This window comes from Pleurodeles waltl, chromosome 10 (assembly GCF_031143425.1).
Source record: "Pleurodeles waltl isolate 20211129_DDA chromosome 10, aPleWal1.hap1.20221129, whole genome shotgun sequence".
NCBI lineage: Eukaryota > Metazoa > Chordata > Amphibia > Caudata > Salamandridae > Pleurodeles > Pleurodeles waltl.
The window spans coordinates 768,381,694-768,405,908 of NC_090449.1; the positions used below are offsets into that span (position 1 = coordinate 768,381,694).

A 24,215-nucleotide genomic window follows, 5' to 3' on the forward strand; every position below is an offset into this window, starting at 1 on the left:
GGACATTGGCAGAAGGTACAGATGATTAAGGTAAGAAAATGGCAACTTTTTAAAAGTGCCATGTTCAGAATTGTGACTTAACATCAAAGTTCACCTTTAACCCAATAAGTGCAGGTGTCGGCCAAGGGCTGAAAGCACCTGGAAGGGCTGAATACGATCCTCCGGTGCAACCACTGCATAAGATTCCTTTTTTTTTTTTTTAAAGGGCATGGAAGATGCAGAATCACTTCTACGTCAGTTCCTGCCCCCCTCCCGGCAACCTGTGACGTCGGCGTGTAGCAAGGTGTGAAGCTGCAGAAGAAGCAGGTGAGTGCTCTCTTTCTGCTCTGATGGTGGAAAAAAGCTGAAAACAGCCTCGCCAGGTTTCAGAGAGGTCTCATTTGAAATGGGAGAGTCTCCCCTTTCAAATAAGGCCTTCCTGAAACAGTTTCCTGATTGTGGATCATGGTCACACCTTGATACATAATCAGGAATCCACTAGATCACCAGATATCTTTGTTTGGCAACATCGACCCTGTGATAATAGTGCTCGGTAATTTTTAAACATGCTGTTTTCCCTCCCAGGGCCTCGATTGCACCCCAGAGAAATGTATATACACTTTTTTTTTTTCAAAAAAGACAGGAGTGTTAGCCCTTGGGGTAGCAGCAAATCCACCCTCCCACCACCACCACCAGGGGAAGAATAGTTTTTTTTTTAAATGCTGTTTTTCCTCTGGGGAAAATGTGTATATATATATATATATATTTATAAATACCACATAGAATCACAATGAAGTCCATGGAAAACATGCAATAAAGCAGTATATTTAGTCCAAATGAAAGTAAGAAAACATTGTAGTGGGAAAACAAAAACATATTGGAAACCATATATCATAATTGCTCAGACATACCCCATGTGACAGAAAGCCCAATTAAAGTCACAATTGTACAGTACTCTTGCTCATGTAAAAACATATTATTGTACAGAGTCTAAGTACTAAATGTTGACGTTTCGATCCCTTATTTGACTGTGGGGATCATCATCAGCATAAATATTATGCCCGGGATGCACTTAAGTAGTCACTGATTATATAACCAAGACGTGTTAAAAGCAAGAGAACAAAAACAGGTGAAAAGAGAAAAGGTTAAGAGGGAAAAAAGAAAATAAGGAATAGATGAGATATTGCTATATATCAAAAATATAATATAAATGTGCTGCCACACTATGCATCACATGCAGAAAAGATTTGCCATGCAGGGTCTCATGCTGTACCAACTTTCGGATCAGGATGATAATTGAAGCTAGTAAGCCACTTAATGTGTCTTAGAACAGGAAGGAATCAGGACCAATGTAGGCAGTCACCGGTGTCACAATAATTGTGAGCCCAATCAATCCTTACACAAACCAATCACTTTTTGTTCTGTGAGTACACCAATTCAAGGTTATGTACCATGAAGCTGTGAAGTCATTCCATGCTTAAGCAAACTAATCTTTCAGTGAGTAGCACAGCAGAAGGGTTCTAATGGAACAACCCACCAGAATAAACCTTTGTAGGGACATCTGTCAATTAAAGTCCTCAGTAAATCGATCAAGGGTATGATCCTCAATCAAGACCCTCAATGGGCAATTCTCAGTATTTACTGGAACAAAAAAAAACCCTACCAAATTATCAGCAATAGAACCAATTGTGCATCATGCGAGTTACCAACTGACCTAAGGGCAAAACAAGTTACCAGATGTCCCCATCGGAACCAACAGAGTCTATAAAAGAGCGGGGCAAACCAATTATTACATACAATAAAATCGGCATTTTATAACCCATGTTACCAGCTATATCAATCACCTAAACAGCATAAGGCATTTTTGTTTTCCCACTACACTGGTCCTTTATAAAATACTTGCCCCTGGTCCCTTAGTACCTCTGGGTTGCCCCTTGTGTCCTTCAAAACTAAACAAGGAAAAAGGCAGGAGAGTCATGTTTATTGCCCCTGGTGCCCATATCACCCAGACATGTGCTTAACAACTTGCTTTATGTTGTACCATACAAAAGTGAAGTTTTGGAAATTGATTGAAGTGGAGCTGCAGTGAGGTAAAAGTTTAAATGGCTGTGCAACAATACCTACCTTTCATGGGCCACTACTTCACTAGGGAAGCACCAGTAGAATGTTTGTCCCTCTACTTGAGGAAATCATGGACTTGCTTATGGCCTGCTGGACACATTTATTCACTGTCAGAATGTGGTAGATGTTCTGTTTACAGATTGACAAGGGCTTTATAGTCCCCACACAGCACATAATGATGGCCGGAAATTAAAACCATGTTGTCACAGAGTACCTCATGTGGCAAAATTGTAAAGCCTTGACTAGATTTTGAACTGCTCTTCAGTGAAATTATGTCTACAACCCAAGGACCACCCTGATTGCCCACGAAAACCGAAGTAAATGTAATAAGTCAAAACAAATGTCTCTTTGGACTTATTCGCCAACACTTTTACTTGCTTTGAAAGTGTGCAAACTAAATTAGTAACTTGTATCAGGACCAATGTTATTGATAAAGGGTACAAGACAGAATATCTTGTATGATGATTGTTTTCACATATTTAGTATAAGAACAATATTCATTTTATTATATATCCAAATTAGTGCAGACGAAGCAGTGCTCAGGCAATGAAAAGGTATACAACAACATAGAGCAAGCCACTGAACAGATCGCAAGGTTGCATAGAATTGTATATCAAACAAACATAAGCAGAGATCCTGTCTATTCATATCTGGTATCTCCTGGCAAGCCATAACAAGTTTTGAAAACAACTTAGGAAGGGAATATTGATGATTTCGCCTGTAGTTAGTCTTGAGATCTCATCAGAAGAAAAATCATCTGACTAAACTTCCCTATAAACAGTGGAATATTGGGACCGCTCAGTTAGTCAGACAGTTTTTGGTGGGGCAAACAGGTTATTAAGGAAGAGTAAACCTTTGTACTGTGTTGAGAAAGCGGTCACACCAACACCTACAAGAGTATTTCTAGACAAAGCAAACAATGCAACACAGGCCGCTCGGTTCCTTTGGTGGCCCGTAGAGGTAAATGGATTACCCTGGAAACGCACACCTTTGAACTGTGTCATGACCCAAAAGGGAGAAAACACCACATATATTTGGGATGAAAACTTGACACCAGAACTGAAGGCAGTCATGGGATAGAAGAGAGACAAAGAAGGTAAGAATGATAATGAAGAATAAAATTACTCTTTGTGTGATCAAACAGATGTAATAAAATGAGAAAAAAATGGATGAATCAGTACAAGTACTCCACTTTGATAAGGCAAAAAATAAAGAGAGAAAAATAGTTCAATAATAACAAGCGGTGGGCAAAACCTTTGCAGAATTGTATCTAGATGTGGAATATCACCTTGAAAATGAAACCAGCCAAATAAAGACTAGTAAACAAAAAGGGACCAAGTGAAACATGTTATTGAAATATGCATCAATTGATTGAGTGATGCAAAATATACATTGCTACACCCTTGTAAAAGCAAGATAAAGGAATTAAACCTAAATCATGAAGTTGAAACTTACACGAAGTAACAGAGGAGCTTGTTAAGAAATGGCACTTCCTGAATAACTATTATGTTTTCTGAGAGTACAACAGTAAAGCTGAGCGCTCTTAAATATATTTTTTTGTGCCTATAAATGTTTCATGAAGTTTCAGGCTTGTCAGCAAAAGAAACCATTTCATTCAAACCACACCCTAAATTCTATTGCAATAGTTATCTTAAGTCATTTAAGCTACCACACCTTAAGACAGAGGAACTCTTGTGTGTTCTTCCTATTAACTCCAGTTCGTCCAACACATAGTTCCACTTTGTTAGAAATATGCTCTTTGGTCGACAGTCAGGTTACTCTCTGTTCAAGCAAGGACCCTCAACTAGTCAAAGTAAAAGAGAATCAACTTCAGCTAACCCCTGCTTACCCCCTTGGTAGCTTGGCACGAGCAGTAGGCTTAACTTCAGAGTACTAGGTGTAATGTATTTGTACCAACACACACAGTAACTTAATGAAAACACTACAAAATGACAATACAGGTGAAGAAAAATAGGAAATATTTATCTAAACAAACCAAGATCAAAACGACAAAAATCCACAATACACAAGTCAAGTTATCAATTAAAAAGCAAATAGAGTCTTCATGTAGTTTTAAACATACACTAACACTGTTAGCGTGAAAATGTATCTTGGGTGCGTCAAAAATAACCCCTCATGGGTGAGTGTGCATCAAAAAGTGCTTGCGATGCGTCGATTTCACTCACAATCGAGACCTTTCGTCATTTCTCCTTTCGTCAGGTTGGGCGCGTCGTTTCTTCTCTCCGCAGGAGGGCGATGCGTCAATCAGGTCAGCACTCTTGTGTCTTGGCCGGCCTTGCGTTGTTTTTACACGCCCAGCGGTACCTGCATCGGAAATCCAGCCGCACGATGCCCTGAAAACCACGCAGCGTGGGTTGCAATCTCCTAGTCTCCGTCAGCGATGCTGCACGTCGTTTCTCCAGCTCCGTGCGTCGATTCTTCGGTCGCGTTGCAGGTGAGCGTCGATTTTCAGCCGTGAAGCCGGCGGCGCGTCAAATTTTCTGCCACAGATCTAAGTTGTGACGATCTTTTCCCCGCACAGTGTGTGGATTTCTTCCTCTTAGGCTGCCAGCTTCTCCTTTCAGGGTCCCAGGAACTGGATGAGCACCACAGGGCAGAGTAGGAGTCTCTCCAGAGACTCCAGGTGCTGGCAGAGAGAAGTCTTTGCTGTCCGAGATTTCAAACAACAGGAGGCAATCTCTAAATCAAGCCCTTAGAGATCTTCACAAGATGGAAGGCACACAAAGTCCAGTCTTTGTCCTTTTACTCTGGCAGAAGCAGCAACCACAGGATAGCTCCACAAAGCATAGTCACAGTCAGGATAGCTCTTCTTCCTCATCTCTTCAGCCATTCTCCAGGCAGAGGTTCCTCTTGTTTTCCAGACGTGTTCTAAAGTCTGTGGTTTTAGGTGTCCTTATAGCCATTTTCTCCTTTGAAGTAGGCCTACTTGAAAGCAAAGTCTCTCTTGAATGTGAAATCCTTCTTGCCCAAGCCAGGCCAGACCCAAGACACTCAACAGGGGGTTGGAGACTGCATTGTGTGAGGACAGGCACAGCCCTTTCAAGTGTCAGTGAACACACCTCCCCTCCCTCCTAGCACAGATGGCTCATCAGGAAATGCAGACTACACCCTAGCTCCCTTTGTGTCACAGTCTACTGTGAGGAGCAACCATCCCAAATGTCAAACTGACCCAGACAGGGAATTCACAAACAGGGAGAGTCACAGAAATGGTATAAGCAAGAAAATGCTCACTTGCTAAAAGTGGCATTTTCAAATGCACAATCTTAAAATCAACTTTACTAAAAGATGTATTTTTAAATTGTGAGCTCAGAGACCCCAAACTCCACATGTCCATCCGCTCCCAAAGGGAATCTACCCTTTAATCAGCTTTAAAGGTAGCCCCTATGTTAACCTATGAGAGGGACAGGCCTTGCAACAGTCAAAAACAAACTTAGCAATATTTCACTGTTAGGACATATATAACACATTACTATATGTCCTACCTGAACCCTACACTGCACCCTGCCCTTGGGGCTACCTAGGGCCTACCTTAGGGATGCCTTACATGTAAGAAAAGGGAAGGTTTAGGCCTGGCACGTGGGTACACTTGCCAAGTCGAATTTACAGTTAAAACTGCACACACAGACACTGCAGTGGCAGGTCTGAGACACGATTACAGAGCTTCTTGCTGCAGGCTCACAACTAGCATTTGATTTACAGGACTTGGGCACCTCTAGTGCACTGTACTAGGGACTTACTAATAAATCAAATATGCCAATCATGGATAAGCCAATTACATACACATTTTGTAAAGGAGCACTTGCACTTTAGCACTGGTTAGCAGTGGTAAAGTGCCCAGAGTAACAAAAACAGCAAAATCAGAGTCCAGCAAACATCAACAACCTGGGAAACAGAGGCAAAAAGTTAAGGGAGACCACGCCAAGGATGCAAAGTCTAACACACTTCATCAATGTGGTCTCCGACATTTGGCACGCTGCAATTCAACACTCTTCCAATCACGCATTCCCTTACTGTGTATCTGCTACCCGGCTCCTGATGCGCTGCGATGCCATTTGAGGGGTATGAAACGTCATATAAAAGCAATTACAATAGAACATATACTGCCCAACACATTGTGCACTACACATTTTTGATTTTCACTAAGCTCTTTGCTTTATTTAAATCCACTTTACTTGCACACATGGCTACAGGTCAAGCTAAAGATATTTGCTAGGACCTTTACCTAAAATCAATTAATGCCTTAATGGCTCTGCCAAATTATCTTTCAAATTAAGGGAATGTCATTGGCTCTCATAATAGATTTTTTTTGTACTTTGTGTTTTAGCTTTAGAGGTCACTGTGGGAAATGGAAATTTATCAGCACATTTAAAAAAATCTTTTAATGCATCGTAGCTCACACATTTCTAAGTTAAGCAAAAGAATTGCATGTGTTCCATTTCAACTACCCTATTTTCCTGATCTTTTGTTAACTGTTCTGATCATAAACATCATCATGGGCAACACAAAACAAAATGTGAGCATTTGGATATGGGACTGACACAATTTCAAACGTTTATTGTTTATGGTTTTCATATGAAGTCATTACACACAACAAAGGTTTCTGAGAGATCTTGTCAACTGTTGTGATGCTGCAGCAGTTCCCAACGCCTGTGGTTGACATTTAACAAGAGATAAGGCCTACAACTGTTTCTCCCCAACTCCTCCTGGTCTAAACAGATTTTAGTCAAGTTTGGTAAAGCCTGCTGTCCTCACCTTCTCTATTTTACAGACCTACTGGAAGCTGAGACGAGGAGAAAACTGGAATGATACTTCTATCAAAATTCTCTCATCTATTCTGTGTGAAGTATGGTATGGACAGGCCTAGTAGCGCTACCTTCAACTGCCTACTATTGATCTCCCTGCCTACTCTGTCTCTACATAGACCAGATCAAGAAGCAAAGTAGCAGATTTTCTGTGCACGATCTCCTTATCCCTGTCTCATCCCATCTTCCACGGGCTCCAAAGAGCCCAAGTAATTAGGTAATATTGGTAGTCTTGTGATACTGTGTCAATGCTGCGGCTGTGTGTAATGATAGTGCCCACTCTCTGATCAAGCAGCACTAGCCACTGTGCCTGAAACTAGTGCTTAGATGGAAGTGGTTGATATAATTATATTCCAGTTAGAAGGCTTCCAGAATGTATTTCCATGCTCTTCCAGAATGTAGTTTTTTTTGTTGTTGCTTTTTTTTAAAGGAAAAATGTACGTTTACACATTTGCCACAGGGGAAAATTGAACAGTTTAAGAATGTCCGTTTCAAACAAAAAACGGCAACTCCAAAACCTTACTCTGCTCTCTCTTCCAAGTCTCACAAACCTTCGAATGGCTTAGAATCAAACAGTATGCTGGTCAAAAATGATGATAATGACATTTTCACCTCGAAATATACAATAGCTCCTTTTCTTGTTGCTTGACCACGTTTAATATGCCTTAAAAGGCTTACGAAAACCTGCGTATAATCATTCCAAACAATCACACGAGATGACAATCATCACACTAACCACGGAATATTTAAAATAATAATGAAAAAATTAAACATCCGCCGACCTTACTGCACCCATCTATAGTAAGGTCACTGTATTTTCAAAGCATAAGACACATGTACCAGGGAATAGCATCAATCCGTGGACCAAAAGCAGGGCGAAACCCTAACTTCTACAACAGTAGCACAAAATTCTAGCAGTATCATAAAATCGAAGACGACCTAGAGGCAACGAAAATCAACAGGGAAAAAAAAAAAAAACCCTTACACGAGAAATAGATTCACAGGTATGGAACAACAGAGCATCTAACAAGTCTAACAAGGTGACTGTTTCTTACCCAAAATTCGGAATCTTCACTAACGAAAGGGAGGCCATTAATTGGGAAGAATGTCACTTTCCCAATAAAAACTTGGCAAACCCCTACTTCTATACCAACCGACACAGTGTGTGTTTGAAGCTACTTTAAAACGTGCAGAAATAATATCCAATTGATGGGCGTGTGGAAAAGTTTAATATGATACCTTAATGAAGCTGCATCAGCTGTTTACTCCCTCACTTGTCACCCACTAGCACATTTCTGCAGTAGTCTGAACTAAAGGCGTTGCTGGATTTGCATGAGAATGACCCACTTATTTATTCAGTTTGGTTATGCGATGTTGAATGAGGGATCTTATGGCTGCTGTCCTTCCCCCACAAGAATATTTTTAAATATTCCTATTCTACTATTCATAATGCAAGATAGAAATGCACAATTAACAAAACATAAACAAGGTAAAGCAGGTACGGTGCATTCTCTTGCACTGCTCAGTTCATATTAATTTAGTAGTCTTACCTCTGAGCTGTTATGCTGACATTTGTGAGTTCCGGAAAACCACCCATCGTCTGAGCACTGGTCAATATCCACCTTCTGCAAATTAAAGTCCACTCTAACAACTCCCCTGAAAAAGTAAAGTAAAAATATTCAATATTTTTTTGCAATATTAATAAAAATCTTCTGCTTATCATGTTTTCATGTAGTTACATTAGCTGCAGCTTACAGATAATGCTTTAGATGCAATAAATGCAGTAGAATAGCAAATCGATAGTAAAGGAAGTCAACCAGCAATTTATGCTGATAATGATTTCCAGCCAGTTAAATTTTTGCAATCAACAGGACTAAGCGTGTTCGGATTCACATATTAAAAACCCTATTATTACTATGTGTGTACAAATCTTAACAAACATTTTGCTTTGGGGTGTGGGAAAGGATTGCATGAAGTCTTCATCCTTGATAGGACGCACGTGGAAGTGTATTAGTAGAGCATGCAATTGATGCTAGATTTGAAGTTTTGTGCAGCTTTATACTGGTTGCTAAGGGTCTTGAAGGCCAGCTATTACAAGAAGTATTTGGTTAATGTGAGACTAGCATTATTTAAAAGATGTCAATAAAAGTGATCTGCTTGTGAATCAAGTGACATTTTCATAAATAAACCACAGGGACCAAGCAAATGAATTCATGTAGGGACAAGTGAGGGCACAAGCCCAGAGATGGTTTTGTTAACTTACCCCATCAAGTCTAATTTTTAGGTCTAGCTACAGAGAGACTTAGCTGTTTCCAAGAGATATTGTTGTTACCTTTCTCAAATGGGGTTTGTCTCTCACCCCATGCTATTCATTGATTTAGTATCCTTCCTTCTTGGTAGCTTCCATTGCAACAGGTGTGGACTATTTTGAATCTCAAAACTAGAATGATTAATCACACCTTTTATCACATTTAGCACACTCTACTATCACTACATACCACAGGATTAGGGGTAGGAGTAGATTACCTGAACCCCAGAAGGAAATTAAGACTTTTCCTGTGGAAAGGAACAGTGACAGGTGTATCTCACCCGTTGTGTTATGTTTAGCACGGTCTTAGGAGTCAGACAGCACTGTCCAAGGCAATCACTGTTGATGTTGCAGAAGCGTACCTTGAACTACAGAATTATTGCACACACAAATAATGGTATTTTGGAAAGCATTGCAATTTATAATATGCTACTCTTTCATAAATCATATGGACAAGATTTAACATTATAATTTTAAATAACTCAAACTAAAAAAAGAAATGAGTGGAGCCAAGATACACCCGAACATTGTTCATATTCATCACTTATCCCTAAATGTAGCATTTGGTAACAAGCTTTAAATTTTTGAATGCTTAATTTGCAACCGCATTTCGACTTTACAAAACAAATATATTTCTATTGGGGTACAGTAGAAGCTATCAGATCTCTTAAAAACATGTGCCTATGGAAAAATATTATTTAATAACACAAATCGATTGGAAAATCACATATTAATGTCAATTCCCGTAACTGCCACTTCTCAGCTTCCTACAACCCTTGCAAAAGAACAGTTGTATTTCAAAGCTCAAAAGGCTTCTCAACATGTTAATGGAGAAATTATGTTGAATAAATCATTTTAGGACCAGAAAGAAAGGAGAGAGTCGGAATATCATTTTTTTGGTTATGAAAATAAATGTCCTGGTCAAATAATTTTTTTGTTGGGCTTTAAAATATGGAAACTTGTATGTAAATTATACTTTGAATAAACAGCATTCCCATTGAAGCAACTCCTGCAATGCCTGATATGTGTCAGCATACCAATTATAGCTGTAAAGCATCTTCTTAGTTATTTGCATTCAAATATGGATCCGTATCATAAAATGAAGTTTAGGACTGTAGATTAGTCAAAACATTTTTGAAATTATTTATGTCCCATTTGCTGGCAAATATTCCTGGTGAGACTATGTCATCTAGGATGATACAAAAGGTATGGGGCACCTGCAGAGTCACCGTTGGTCCCAGTATTTGGGCACAATTCTTCCCAATATATAACATCTTGAAGAAGCATGGCTACCAGTTTGATAGCAGACACACTGCTTGTTGGTCATTGAAACTTCCTTGTTTGCTAGTTGCAACTCTAATTGGACTTGGTTATCCATAGACTGGTATGTACTCACCATGCACTATTTGAATACGAAACGCCAACTTTGTCATATATATTGCAAAAGGGATTATAGCCAATTCTGAATTTGAATTTGGTGGGTTTCTGATGCACTGATAATTTAATTCAGTATGATTCCTAGTACTCAGTCTTTCTGACCCATATATAGCTGGTGATGCTCTTGGCACTAAACAGTGAAAGTGAACAGGATCAAATTGCAGGTTTTAAAGTACACAACGCTAACCACCTGTTGAGCAGCACTTGCTCAGCTGCACATCATGGGGAGAAATTTCTGGCTGTGGCACAATCTTTATTTGTGATCTATAAGGTAGTGGACTGGGAGATGTGAAGAAATAGTCACATGTTAACATTCAACTTATCTTTTCTTCTATCCTTGTAATAGTGGTAGAATTACATTTTTTATACTGCTGTGGCTAGCACAGGCTTTCTATAGGAAAGCCCAAGCTAATTTTTGTTATGTAGCTTCTCCTCTACTAGCTCACTTGTTTTTTTAGGAACCAGTCAATAGCAGCAACCTTTGGAGGGAGTCGTTTTTTGCACTTCAGATAATCTTTGTTGAGTTCACTGAAAATAAATCCAGTTGTGTTGGTACATGAGGCCTCCCAACCCACTCAGTTGGCATTTGAGTTGAAGGAGTTAGAAAATTGACAACTCCCACCTCGGGCAAGTGCCTCTGCTAATTTTGGAAGTTGATGCCAGTCCTTGTTCTGAGGAAAAGGTATGCACTCTACCCATTGCTACCAAGCACTACCAAGCACAACAAGTCTTTTGTTAGTACAAAAGCTCTGGCCTGGTGCCGAGGCCACACTCATATGAATTGACTACTGAAGTGAGTGTGCCACAACAAATATATACTTATATTTATTTTGTGACCGGAGAAAAGCAGTGCAATTGATTATTTTTTTTCAACCAATTTAGCTGCTTATGGAGGGCCCAGTGGAGAGCAGATGCAGTCTAGTCTTTCCACAGGAGCGCTCGGGGGCCTGGAAGTGACACAGGTAAGAACAGGGATTTGTGGGAGTTTATAAGGGGGGTACATTAGGGGGAATTAGGGGAGGGATCAGCCTTTCCATGCCAGCCTGAAGCACGGTTCGGAAGTCTGGCAGGGTAGGTTAGGTGTATTGTTTTATTGTGGACGCAACACCGACGTGGCTTCAGGCCATGACGCTGAAGCGTTTTGGGTGAAGTCGGCCGGGAGGACCAGGCCTGAGTGGGCATGGTGTGCCTCAAGCACACCGCCACACACGGCGTGGCAGCGGCAGTTGCCGCATGCCATTGCCTGGGAAGGGCCAAAAAGGAAATCAGTGGGGGGGTGGAACGTGCAGCGCTTCCACTCCCCAAAACAAAAATCGTTTTCTGCTGCTGTTATTGTGGCAGTGGGTGATGAGGGGTCGGGGCCCAAACTGAGAAGGCAATGCAGGGCCCAGGAGGCCCCTTGGGCAGAACACCATTACAGGGCAGCCACAAAAGGTGGAAGTGGGGGAGACTGGGGGAAAAGGTGTGCTAGACCTGCCTCTGGACCTCTCAGTAGGTGAGAGAAAAACATGTAGCGGCAAGGGGGGGTGGGGCCCTTGAGCAAAAAAGAAGCAAAGGAAAGGCCAAACAGGGCCTAGGGCACGGTCATCTGGCTGGAGGCAACAAGGAGGCCATCGAGGATGCAGTGAGGCCAGGGGTGTCAGCTGGGGAACAGGCTTGGTCCAGGGGTGAGGGGCAAAAGAGCAGAAAGCCACGGCAGGACGGGGGCCACTGACTGGTCTGCAGTGGACATATAAGCCAGGATAAGGGAGCAAAGGAGAGCTGTAGCTGAAACGGAAGAGAGGTGGGCCAAGCTGTGTAGGGAGAGGGAGCAGGCAATGGGGAGAGAACGGCACACGAAAAGGAAGTCAGGTGGGGGTAGGACACTGGGGTTTTGCGTGCTTGAGCTATGATAAGTAGTTCAGGGCCAGACAGAGCGTAAATCCCGAGAAGACATGGGGTGATGTGGATTTGGAACTGTGGAAGCAGTGGATGGCATCTTCACATTCCGCTGCATCGACGCACACCGCTAGTGGTTTGCCAGTGTTGTATAAGTCTTTTCAATTGTGTACCGCCCACAGGGGGGCAGGTACTGTACAGCAACCTCAGACCCCTAGTTCAGGAGCCTGTTGGAATTTCAACAAGGGTTCTTCCTCTAGACGTCTCTGCAAATTCAAACATGAGTGTTTGAAGTGTGGGGGGGAGACACGCAGTTACGAAATGCTTTTCGCTTGCCAGTCCAGTGGAACAGTGGAGATCAGCCAGGGGCAGAGGGATGCAAGGCACTCCTGGGCTGAAGGGCTCCTACTCCAATTAAGTTGGAGAGGTTACTGCCTTGGCTGCGCATGTACCCGAATATGGACATAGCAAGTAAATTGGAATGGGGTTTCAAGGAAAGGATCTGGGTAAATATTAAGGGCCGCAAGTGAAAAGATGGGCAGACAATTTGCGGTCTGCAAAGGAAAGGCCACAGGTGGTGGCTCCAAAATTGAATAAAGAAGTGGCAGAGGGCAGAATTGCGGGCCAATTTTATGAATAGCCCATGGATGAACTGGTGATTTCACCTTTGGATGTGGTCCCAAAAACGAGTAAAGGTGAGTTTTGCCTCATACACCATTTGTCATGGCCAGAGGGGTCCTCGGTGAATGATTTCATTGTGCCGAAAGACACGCAGGTAGTGTACGCGTCAATGAATGATGCTATTCAGCTCATCTGTGGGTGCAGCAGGGGAGCTGAGTTGGCTAAGTGCAACATTAAAGCGGCTTTTCAGCTCTTGCCCATCCATCCTGAGGATTTCACCTTGCTGGGGATGCAACTTGATGGGGCCATTTACGTGGACAGGGTGCTACCCATGGGTTGCGCCATCTCATATGCATTGTTCGAAGCCTTTAGTACTTTACTACAATGGGTTTTCATAAAGGTGAGTGGGCATTGGGCTGTGTTACACTATTTGGACGATTTCCTTTTTTGTAAGCCAAATTCCGGATCATGTAGCAAGGCTTTGAAACGTTTTGAACAGCTCGCTTTGGAGGTAGGGTTTCCTTTGGCTCCTGAAAAGATGACGGGCCCAAGCTGTGTACTGGCCTTCTTGGGCATTGACCTGGATACAGTGGCCCTCATGGCACAATTGCCAGCAGGGAAGGTGGAGTAAATTCTGTTTTTTCTAAGACACATCAGGTCGTTACACAAGATTGAATTGAGCATGGCCCAACAGTTCTTGGGGTTTCTAAATTTTGCGTGCAGGTTGGTGTGGGGGGGTAGGACTTTTTGCAGGCACTTGCGACTAGCAATGTTGGGTGCATCCCTCCCTCATCACAGGATTCCTTTGTCAGTAGGCATATGAGAGGACATCAGGATCTGGGAGATTTCCTTGACACAGTTCCATGGGGTCTCAATGTTTATTTGGGAGGAGGACACAGTCTGGCAGGTGTAGATATTCTTTGACGCGGTGGGTGCCTCTGTTTTTGGCCTTTTCTGGGATGGACGGTGGTGTGCGGAGGCGTGGCTGGAGCAGTGGTTGACACAAGGACGAAGCATTGTTTTACTTGGATTGTTTTCCGCTGCTTGTGGCATTGACAGTTTGAGGGGACAAACTGGCAAACAGAACAGTAATGTTTCATGAGGACAATTTGGCAGTGTTTGGAATTGGTGAATAGACAGAGGACAAAGGATCTCAGGGTATTGAGGCTCCTGAGGAGTTTTATGCTTTGATGTTTAACTTTAAATTGCATATTTAAGGCAGCACATATTCCAGGGGTAAACAATTCTATTGTAGAATTCGCTGACTCGTTCACAGTGGCAACGGTTTCGCAGTTTGTCACTAGGTGCGGACAAACACAAGACATAGATCCCAGCAGACATTTGGGAATGGGGGACATGATGGCCATTAGGCTTGTGGAGATGTCACTAGCGGAATCCACTCGGAAGAATTATCACCTTGCATGGTTGGAGTTCCAGAATTTTGAAGGTTTTGAAGGGGAGTTTTGGGCACAGGATAGTGGGGGCACTTGAGTCACGTATGTTGCATTTTGCATTGTTCTTGATTTACAAAGGTTTATCGGCAGCCACAACTGGAGGCAAGTTGGCAGGTGTGTCATTCTATGGAAAGTCGTTTTTTGGATGCGATCCAGCAAAGCATGAAATATTGGGGAAAATGTTCAAAGGATAGAGAAAAGTAAGAGTCGGGTCTGACAAGGCAGTGAGGGAAGCTATTATGTTTGATTTGCTTCTGGAGTTGCTGCACATGTTGCTGGTTTGCTGCGCAGATGCCCACAAGGTGGCACTTTTTAGGCTATGCATGGTATGGATGTTTTTTGGGGCATTTCATGTATCTGAATCATTAGGTGTGAGGAAGTCTGTTGGCGTGAAGGAGGGTGAGGTGTGCTTGCAATGGAGCATTTAGGTTATCTGGTTCTGAAGGTCGAAAACTGATCAGCTGGGATGGGGTAAATGGGTGTGGTTATGTAAAGGGGGTGATGTAGCTGCATGTCCGGTTTTGGAATAGGACAGTTTCAGGACGCAGAGGATGATGAGTGGGGGAGGTGTTTTTTGTCACGCGAATGGTGAGAAACTTACAGCATTTTCGTTGCTGTCAGTCTTGTGAGTGGCTTTGCGACGGATTGGGCGGCAGGCACATTATTTCAGTACCCATTTATTCAGGATTGGGGCAGCAACTGCAGCAGCTCGGTTAGGTTGGGGCTGGGCTCATATCAGGTGGATATCTAAATGCTGCGAGCAATATGTGAGGGCCTGAGACTTGGGTTACAAGCAAGAGAGTAAAGGGATAATGGACGGGGTTACTTGGAACGGGAGGGGGATTGTTTGCCACCTACTGAAATTTGTGTTTCTTTGCCGGTTTCATGCGTGGCCCAAAGAATTCGAAAGTGGCCACCATGCATGGCCGGGCACTCATTTATACACTGGGCAGCAAAGTACACGGAGAAACAAATTTATGGATGCTCCCTTGGACTGCCAAGTAGCCGTCACAAGGTTTTGTGGTGGGGGAAGAGCGGAATGAGGTAGGGCAATTTGCTTCCTTTTCTAACATCTATGATACCGAATTAGGGATGTTCTGATGTTTTGGTATTACATCTGGGAGAGAATGATCTGGTGCGGCTCTCTGGGCTCACCCTATTGCAAAACATAAATGGGATATGGATTTGCTCCTACAAAATATGCATGGAACTTGCCTGGTATGCACAGAATTTGTGCCCAGGAGAAAATGGAGAGGGGCTATGAAACATGGGGCTATGGAAAGGGCTCAAAGGAACCTCAATCGGGCGATGAGGGTTTTCTGCTGTGTTCATGACATTAAGGTTCTGACACATGAGGGGTCTGAAGAGGAGGAAGCGGTGCCCTTCAGAGATGACGGAGTACACCTGTCAGATATGGGCAATGTGTACTACATCATGGAAGTGTATTTCTTGTTGGGGGATTTGTGGGGTAAGATGATGTGGCTTAAAGAGTCTGCATAAGGATGTGCAGTGTTGCAGTGGGATTCGCTGGTGGGGCAGCAAAACACCTAGAGGGTTCATGCTGATTGGCAGTAGATGGGGGAGGGTGGAGAGTCAGATGCGGGCCTGGCCACTCTTCCAGGAGGGAAGAAGAAGAAGGTGAAGGATGACAGCATGGGGGACGCCTAAATCAGACAGGGGACGAAAGGAGAAGGGGGATATGTGGGTGAATGGAAGAGGAGGCTGGGTGAACAGAGGAAAAAGTGGGAGAATGAAGTGAAAAGAAAGCTTGGGGGAAGCGTCAAAAGGGTGGGGTTTGAAAAGTTGATATGTTGAATTTCAGATCATGTTATATATATGTTTATAATATGCAATCCTGTCCTAATAAATGGCCTTTTACACTAGTTAAGTCAGTGTCACTGACTATGTCCCGATGGAGGGCCCCGTGGAGAGCAGACACAGTCTAGTCTCTCCCCTGGAGCATTCAGGACCCGGAAGCAAAACAGGTAAGGACAAGGATTGGTGGGGGGTAACGTGGGGGAGGGTTTAAGGGAGGGATCGGCCTCTTCCACGCCAGCCCATCGCGCAGTTCGGAAGTTTGGCCACCCAACCCACCTTCGTAAAAATGGAAGTGGGGAAGGTTTGGCAAGAAGGGGTATGCTTGTAGAGTAGGTCGTGAGAGGGGAGTATGCCAGTTTAGGGCAGGTTGCAAGGTGGGCAGTAGTGCAGTAGATGGGGGAGGGTGGAGAGTCAGATGCAGGCCTGGCCACCCTTCCAGGGGTAGGGGAGGAGAAAAAGCAGGTGAAGGATGACATTGTGGGGGAAGTCCAAATCAGGCAGGGGTGTGTGGGTGAATGGAAGTGGGGGTTGGGTGAATGGAGGAAAAAGTGGGGGAATGCAGTGAAAAGAAAGACTAGGGGAAGCGTCAAAAGGGTGGGGTTTGAAAAGTTGATAAATTGAATTTCAGATCATGTTAATGTTATGTTTATAATATGCATTCCTGTCCTAATAAATGGCTTTTACACTAGTTAAGTCTGTGTCGCTGATTAAAAGTCTTTTTACACTGCAGTACATACTGTTGAGTTGCCTTGGTCAGTAATAGCTGAAATATCACTCATATATGTAAAGTTGCAAGGACTCTGGCAACAACGGAATCTATCCCGTCATGCTCAGCTGTGGCCATATGAGATCAGATTAATTTACGAAGTACAGAGCAGTGACCCACTCCTAAAATGTTAGCTATAGGGAGCCCTTCTTCTGGCAGGAAGCAATTGTACTTTACTAGGAAGCAAGGTGGTGGAAATATTTTATTGTGACATAACTGTATTACTGAGCTCCTTTTGGGTCCATACTTGCCGACATGGTTACTACCTGGACTTTACATATTTGAAATGAAGATTTTGAGAAGCGCAGATTGTCTTTTGTGTGGATTTCCTCAATCTGGTGTGCCAATGAGTGTTGGGTATCCAAACACAGAAGTTGTTTTTTTAAAGGTAGTCACCTGTACCCAGAATTTTCTTTTTTGCTCCTATGGATTTCCCTAATTAATTGTTGTAGTCATTAGATACCCAGTGGGTTGAATCAGTATTATATTCCTGTTTGCAAAGTGACAAGTCAGAGGCATTTATTCTTGGAACAAAGGGATTTGTCTTTTGTCAGGCTGAATATGGTGCATTTAGTTTGGCAATTTGTGCTTTAGAATCCGCAATGGTTTTCAAATGTTCCCTCTACTGCTCCACAGGCAGCTGAATATCACTGGTTCATGCCCACTGAAAGGTGCACAGATGCATCCGTATACAAAACTGCAAGGTATTCTTACAATGATTCATGTTTTTTGTTGGTTTATCTGTTGATACTGAAGGAAGAGAGCTCTCATTGTTGGATTATGATCAAATTGAATTTTAGAATTCATCTAACTTGCAGCTAGGGATGTGCAAACATTGCATAATTTCCTTTTGTGTAATTGCTCGAAAGTTTTGTCAAAATTACACAAAATGCAAATCCATCATTTTTTGCTATAACAGTACAAAATGCCTCTTTGTGTCAATGTTTGATGCAAGGATGCACCTCAGACGAACAAATTGCATTCTAAAACATGGCACAGTGAACAACAGTCAATCATGGTCTCTTGTTATCATATTTTCATGGTAATTTTTTTACTGCAAATAGTACATTAATTGACGTGTAATAACGCCTTAATTTCAAGGATTTAGGGTAACCAGTGTGGCACTAGTGTAATTTAAATTTCACCCAGTCGAATATACGGCCGAATGCACCATGTTACATGTAATGCCCTTGAAATTAGTATACTGACCTTGGTAGCTGTCTCCAGAGTGAAGACTAGTTACATAATTATATTTTTCTTACCCTATGCTGTCGGGCGTGCTTTAATTATAGCTCTGTGCACTGCAGTAATAATTTTCTCTACCCAAGCAAATGGCTTTTCTGTAGCTCAGTAGAAACGACATTTCGATGGTGTGGTCTGATCTTTGTTTATTTTATGTAGGTAAATCCTGCCTGACTTTGAACTATTTGGAGCATCAAGTTGCATTTGCCTCTGCCTACTATGTAGGAAATGTGTGATAACCATGTCCTTTTGACGTTCCCTAGCATTCTGGTATGTCTTGCTTTACAATCGTCCCCCTGCAAGTGTGGGAGTTACTAATTGGTACAGTTTCATAAACCTTTCTGCATAATGTGGAAGGTATATCGATTGAAATTCAGACTGTTCATCAATGTCATTTTCTGATTGTAGTCAAACTTTCAAATATGCCACACTTTTACAGAAATTCAGATTAAAGTTTCTTTCCTTCGTTGGACATTTTATATCATAAGACTATCATATTCAAATATCCAATTTAGGAATTTTGATCATTCATTTGAAAACCTGCATTAGCAACTATTGTGATTATTCTATTTATATTATATCTATTTGTTCTATTTATGTATTAATGCTGCTCAGCTAACTCAACACAATTGACGTGTATGTCATCCACATAAGACGTTAACCATATATCTTCCTGCAACAAGTCAAAGACATGCACTGAGAAGACTTCTACACTATTCTTGTACCTTTGTATCAATAGAGTGAATCCATAGTTCACCCCTTGGGATGTGAAAACAGTTTGACAATGTGACTCGGGAGAAACACTCTGAAGTGAAAGTCCATTTGTTACATCTCTTGTAATATTCTGTACTGCAAATGTTCTGCATTAATAGTAAAGGTTATGCTAGTTGCAGGAATTGAGTCCCCACACCATTAAATCCCACTGGGGTTTTCACTTCTGGACTACCCATTTCGGGACGGTTACCTTGAGTGAGTCCCACTACCAGAGCCCCACAAGAGATCAATTCTGTGGAAATGGCATGAGAGTGAGAACTTCCTAATAGGATAAGGTACTTATGAGGCTTGGGGCTGACTGCACGCATACATGTGAAAACACACATGTGCACACATCTGCGGCTGAACAGCAGGTAGACATTCAGAACTTATATTGTGTGTGAGCATTCATTATGTAGGTCTGTAGTGCATTAATGAACAGGCTGTGTGCTCACTGCACCATTCCTTATGGGTGAAATCTGCCCTACTGCACTGTATCTCCATACTTAAGCCTAGAGATGCCAGCCAGGTATCAATTTTAGAGTAAACATATACACTGGTTGCAGATCCACTGTCACTTTTGTGATATGAGTACTCCTTATGGCACTTAGGCAATTATCATATTTCCCTGGCTCAGCCATAATTATAGGCAGGTTTATTAGTCTGCTGGCAAGCAGGAGGATCTGAGGCCTCCTCACCTAACAGAGCAATTTAACAGTGCTTGGTCTAGTTGCTGGGAAGGGGAGGGATTGGATGGACGGATTCTGAATGCACTAAATAACTCTTCACATTACACCTGGAACTGGGCAAGGCCAAGACCACAGAAACAAAAGAGAAGTCCAGACTTCAGGAGCCAAATAAATGAGGGGTTTCACTGTGAGGTTTTGGTGGGAATGGATCATGTGTCAGATGGGGGAGAAGATTAAGCTTACATGGAAGATCTTTCCATGGATCATTTGAAGATACCATGACGATATGTCCCAGAATGCTGTGCAGGATGGTTGAAACAGAAGTGGAGAGATGATGTGATGACTGGGCAGAACCTTCTACCCCATTTACAAATCTCTGCACAAGGGAGGGACACTTGAGAAGACACTGGACCTGTGGCTGAGATGCCGTATTAATGCCTAGCTATGAGGAGGAAGGCCCCTGAACCTCTCCTCAGATAGAATGTGGAACTTACCCTTCTTCTGGCAGCCAGGACTATGATGAGTCTCTCCAGGCCCAATGGTGCTGGCCCCCTTATGCCCGCTAAAGAACAGTAGAGGGGTGGACCTGTTGGCAACCTTAAAGGGTTTCCCTGGGTCTACTGTGAACTGGCCCTTGACTCCACTGCCACACACGTGCCCTGTAAGTAGGCAGGAGGTTGTAAGACTAGGGGAGTGGAGCAGGGAGCGAGTTCTGCTTATTGGCTATGAAGCAGCTATGAGGCAGGCAAGAGCATCAGTTGCCGAGGCAGAGGACTGGTCTGGTGTCAAGAACCAAGCTCCAGGAGCAATAAATATATTTAGAGGGCTAGAGCAGGCCACCACAAGCAAAATAACAAATTATGAAAATGGCCCCATGTGAACAGAGAAATCAACATCTGAAGCCCAGTCCCCTGGATGACTAGTGGAAAATGTAACACCTGGTGCTCGACTATGAGTTATAAAATTTCCCACAGGGAGGACCAGTACCCCAGGGGTGAGAACAATCTCCAAATTGAGTTTCTGCATTGAGGGGGAGCATGTAGTGTACCCCTCCCCAATCAACTCTTGACCTTAGGGACCCTACCATTTAGAGCCAAACCCACTGGAAAGCTATTCCAGGGGACCCTATCGCCCAGGAGCAGAAACAAATTGCAAACACTGCTACACTCCTCCTCATATGCAGCCTCCGCTCCCTGTGCCAGTGTCTAGTGGAGCAAGGTGCATTGCACACACCACACTAGCTCTTTCCTGCCCACAATCATGTAGGCATAATAAACAATAGAACAGAGTTGGCCATACAGGGAGCCACCCAGGGAGTGTGTAAGTGTGCTCCCTGTACTGCCCCATCCTAACCTGCACACATATGGTGCCCCAACAAAGGAGTGGGGGCAGCCAGCATTCAAAAATTCCAAATGCGGCACAAGGCTTCAATAAAACAAAAGCAAGAGGGGTGGCGCCAGGCCTCATTTGAAAGCTGCTTATCAGTTATTCAAGCTCCAGGGCTGTGGAGTGTCCCATAAACCCCTGAGCAGGACTTAAAAATTTGAATAATAGCTTTTGTGCTGCCCCAGCAGTGGGAAGGGGTATGACCAATGGTTTTAAATGCTGTCTGGGGGTTGAAGGAATAGCAGCAACCCCCTAGATTTTCTCTCATGAATATTGCACCATGTCTCCTAGGGTATCGTATTGATGCCCCTGGGAGAAGGTGATTTAGTTTTCAAGCACTTCAGGAGCTTTTGCTTCTGTACATGAGCTTAGGAGTGTTGGGACATCTGTTGGATGTTCCTAAGGCTGAAGTGGCAACCATATAAAGACAGAAAAAGACTCATCTTCACATGTGATTGATTTTACAATGCTTTATTGTGTATGCTTACATGAACAGTAGGTCAAAATTTATATTAATAAATGTAATTGAGAAATGGCACCATCAGAGGGTGTTTTAATGTGATGTGGTTTGCAATTAGTTTAAATGCCATATTTCTATTTTTATGGCGACACCCGGACTAAGCTATTAAGCCTGACTTTTTCTAATTGCACCCTTTGTTATTGTGTCTATGCATATATGTAGGAGTACTGAGATTTATGACTATGGCTTACTGGAGTTACACCAGATCTGGAGTGTCAAAGGTATTTATAACGGCCTACTGGTAGATGTATTATTTAGTAGTGTGCATAATAAAGTGCTTGTCTGTTCTGTGAGAAAAACACTGACTGCACAATCATTTATTGCGTGGTGTTGCATACCAGCAAGCTGGGGGTACTAGCTACCACCACCTCCTCTCGGTAGGTCTTCAGCTTCTCTGCTTAGTTATTCTGAGAGAGTAATGTGCTACAATGGGGTACTTGGTTAACAAGAAATTTATGAGTTTATTACTTGTGAAGGCTCAGAATCTTCGCAACTAAAAACTCAATCTCTCAGACTAGTCCAAAGTGATCCCCAGGATGCATTATGTTTCAAAACCAGAACAATATTGGTTGTTATTGTAAATGGGCATTGAGTTACTACTTTCTGATATTTCAACCTATATAGAATTCACTTTAAATGCCTTTCCATTTCTGGACTCTTAGGGTATTGTCACTGATGCTACGGTTCATCTCAAAGTAGATTCATATATGGCATTGCTTTCTTGCTCCAACTCACTTGTTTTTATAGAGCAATCCCTATAGCCCACATGGTGGCATACTGGTACTTAAAATGATCTCGAAACTAGTGAAGCAACAGCTCTCGTTAAAGGTTTTTCTCTATTTAGAGCTTCACTAATCATAAGTTTCAATTACAATTTTGAGGGCTAATCTTCTTCAAGGGAACCCTCTTTCTGTGAGCATCCTGTCTCTTTGTTGCATTCCTTTCTACTTTTTTGAAGTGCTGTTTCTGCACTGATGATTTTTCATCCCCTTCCTCTGGCTGTTCATTTTCAGAAATCTGGGGTGAATTGACACTCCTTTGTCGATAACATCTATCTCTTCAATCCTGTGGATAAGGAGAATAATGCTTACCAAGTAAATAATGTCTCTCTAGACCCTATATATGTCTCTTATCTCTCAAGGTACAACACCTCTGGGTCTTCGTTCCTAGGGCAATACCAGAATTTATTTCTGATTAATTTTGCCCATGTGTTTGAGCTATACCCTTGAAGTTTTTGGGTCTATTGTTTCTTCCCTTTTGAATTCCATCACATTCCATGCTTAGGTGTTAATCTGACTCACGATGGGCAAGGTTTCAACATGTCCCTTGCTACAGAAATAAAAACTCCAACCCTTTCTGATCTTGTGGAACAGCTGCAAACTTTTACGTATAGCCAGAAGCGCTTCATCAATTTTTACCAATGTTTTCGGGAGAAAGCACAAGCACTCTAACACTGGTTAGCAGTGTTTAAGTGCAAAGAGTCCTAATGCACACAAAAATGAATTCAGAAAATCAGGAGGGGTGAAGACAAAAGGTCTGGTGGTGCCCTGCAGAGAGGACCAGGTCCGGCACTCAGTGTAAGTCAACAGCATCTCAATAAATCTAAAAGGAGATTGCTGTGGAGGATTATAGGAGTATATTTAGTGCAAAGGTCTACTGCATCTACAGCTTCCAACTCAATCTAGGAGTATAAAAAGGGTCCACATCCAACATAAACTTGATTTTTTCCCCTATTAATAGGAATAACTAGGTTTTAAATTTGAGGGAAGGGCAACGTGAGCAGTGTCATGAATATCCACTACTTTGGCTGCTTCATCCCCAGCCACAGCACCTTACAAACCCATTTAGACAAGTAAACACATTTGTTTGACAAATTTAAAATGATTCAAAGTGCCCCTAGGTTAATTTGTGTATGACCAAATGTGCTGGCCTTCTGGCCCTCAGGTGCTGTCCCCATCTTTGAAGCTATGTTGATTATCCTGAGATTTTTGGGGTCTCACTGAGTAGACTGTGTTGGGCACTGTTATGCACAAAGTAAAGCGGGATGTTAGGAGTAGACAGATGTTTTAGAGACACTCTCCAGGATCCCTTCCCAGCAGCCAGACTTACTGCTAATTCCTCCGCCCCTCATTCTACTGTAATGTTTAGCTTTCCTTTTTATTATGGCTTATAAAGCAATAGGTGAAACTTTCACTCTCAGATCCTGCTTTTGCTACAAAGGTTAAAAAACAATGCACGTGGCCACTGTAAGGCAGAGAATGGAAAATCTTTCTTTGACTTTAACATGAGCCAAAGAAAATTTGCAAAACTCTAATCTGAAGATGGAACACATATATATCAAATTAGCTAAACCAGAAATGACACTGAACAGTTCATGTGTAGTGCACATACTCAATTACATCAATATTTGGAAAGGCATG

The 24,215-nt window shown here is 42.5% G+C and overlaps 1 protein-coding gene across 1 annotated transcript in view; it reads right to left on the bottom strand.

The window, feature by feature from the left end:
- The window catches only part of GPR158 (G protein-coupled receptor 158), a 1,449,349-nt gene that overhangs the window by 1,308,564 nt on the left and 116,570 nt on the right, over positions 1–24,215 (bottom strand). The window contains exon 2 of the mRNA XM_069211362.1: positions 8,474–8,579. Within this exon, the coding sequence (XP_069067463.1) occupies positions 8,474–8,579 (106 nt within the window). The remainder of the gene's footprint in view (positions 1–8,473; positions 8,580–24,215) is intronic.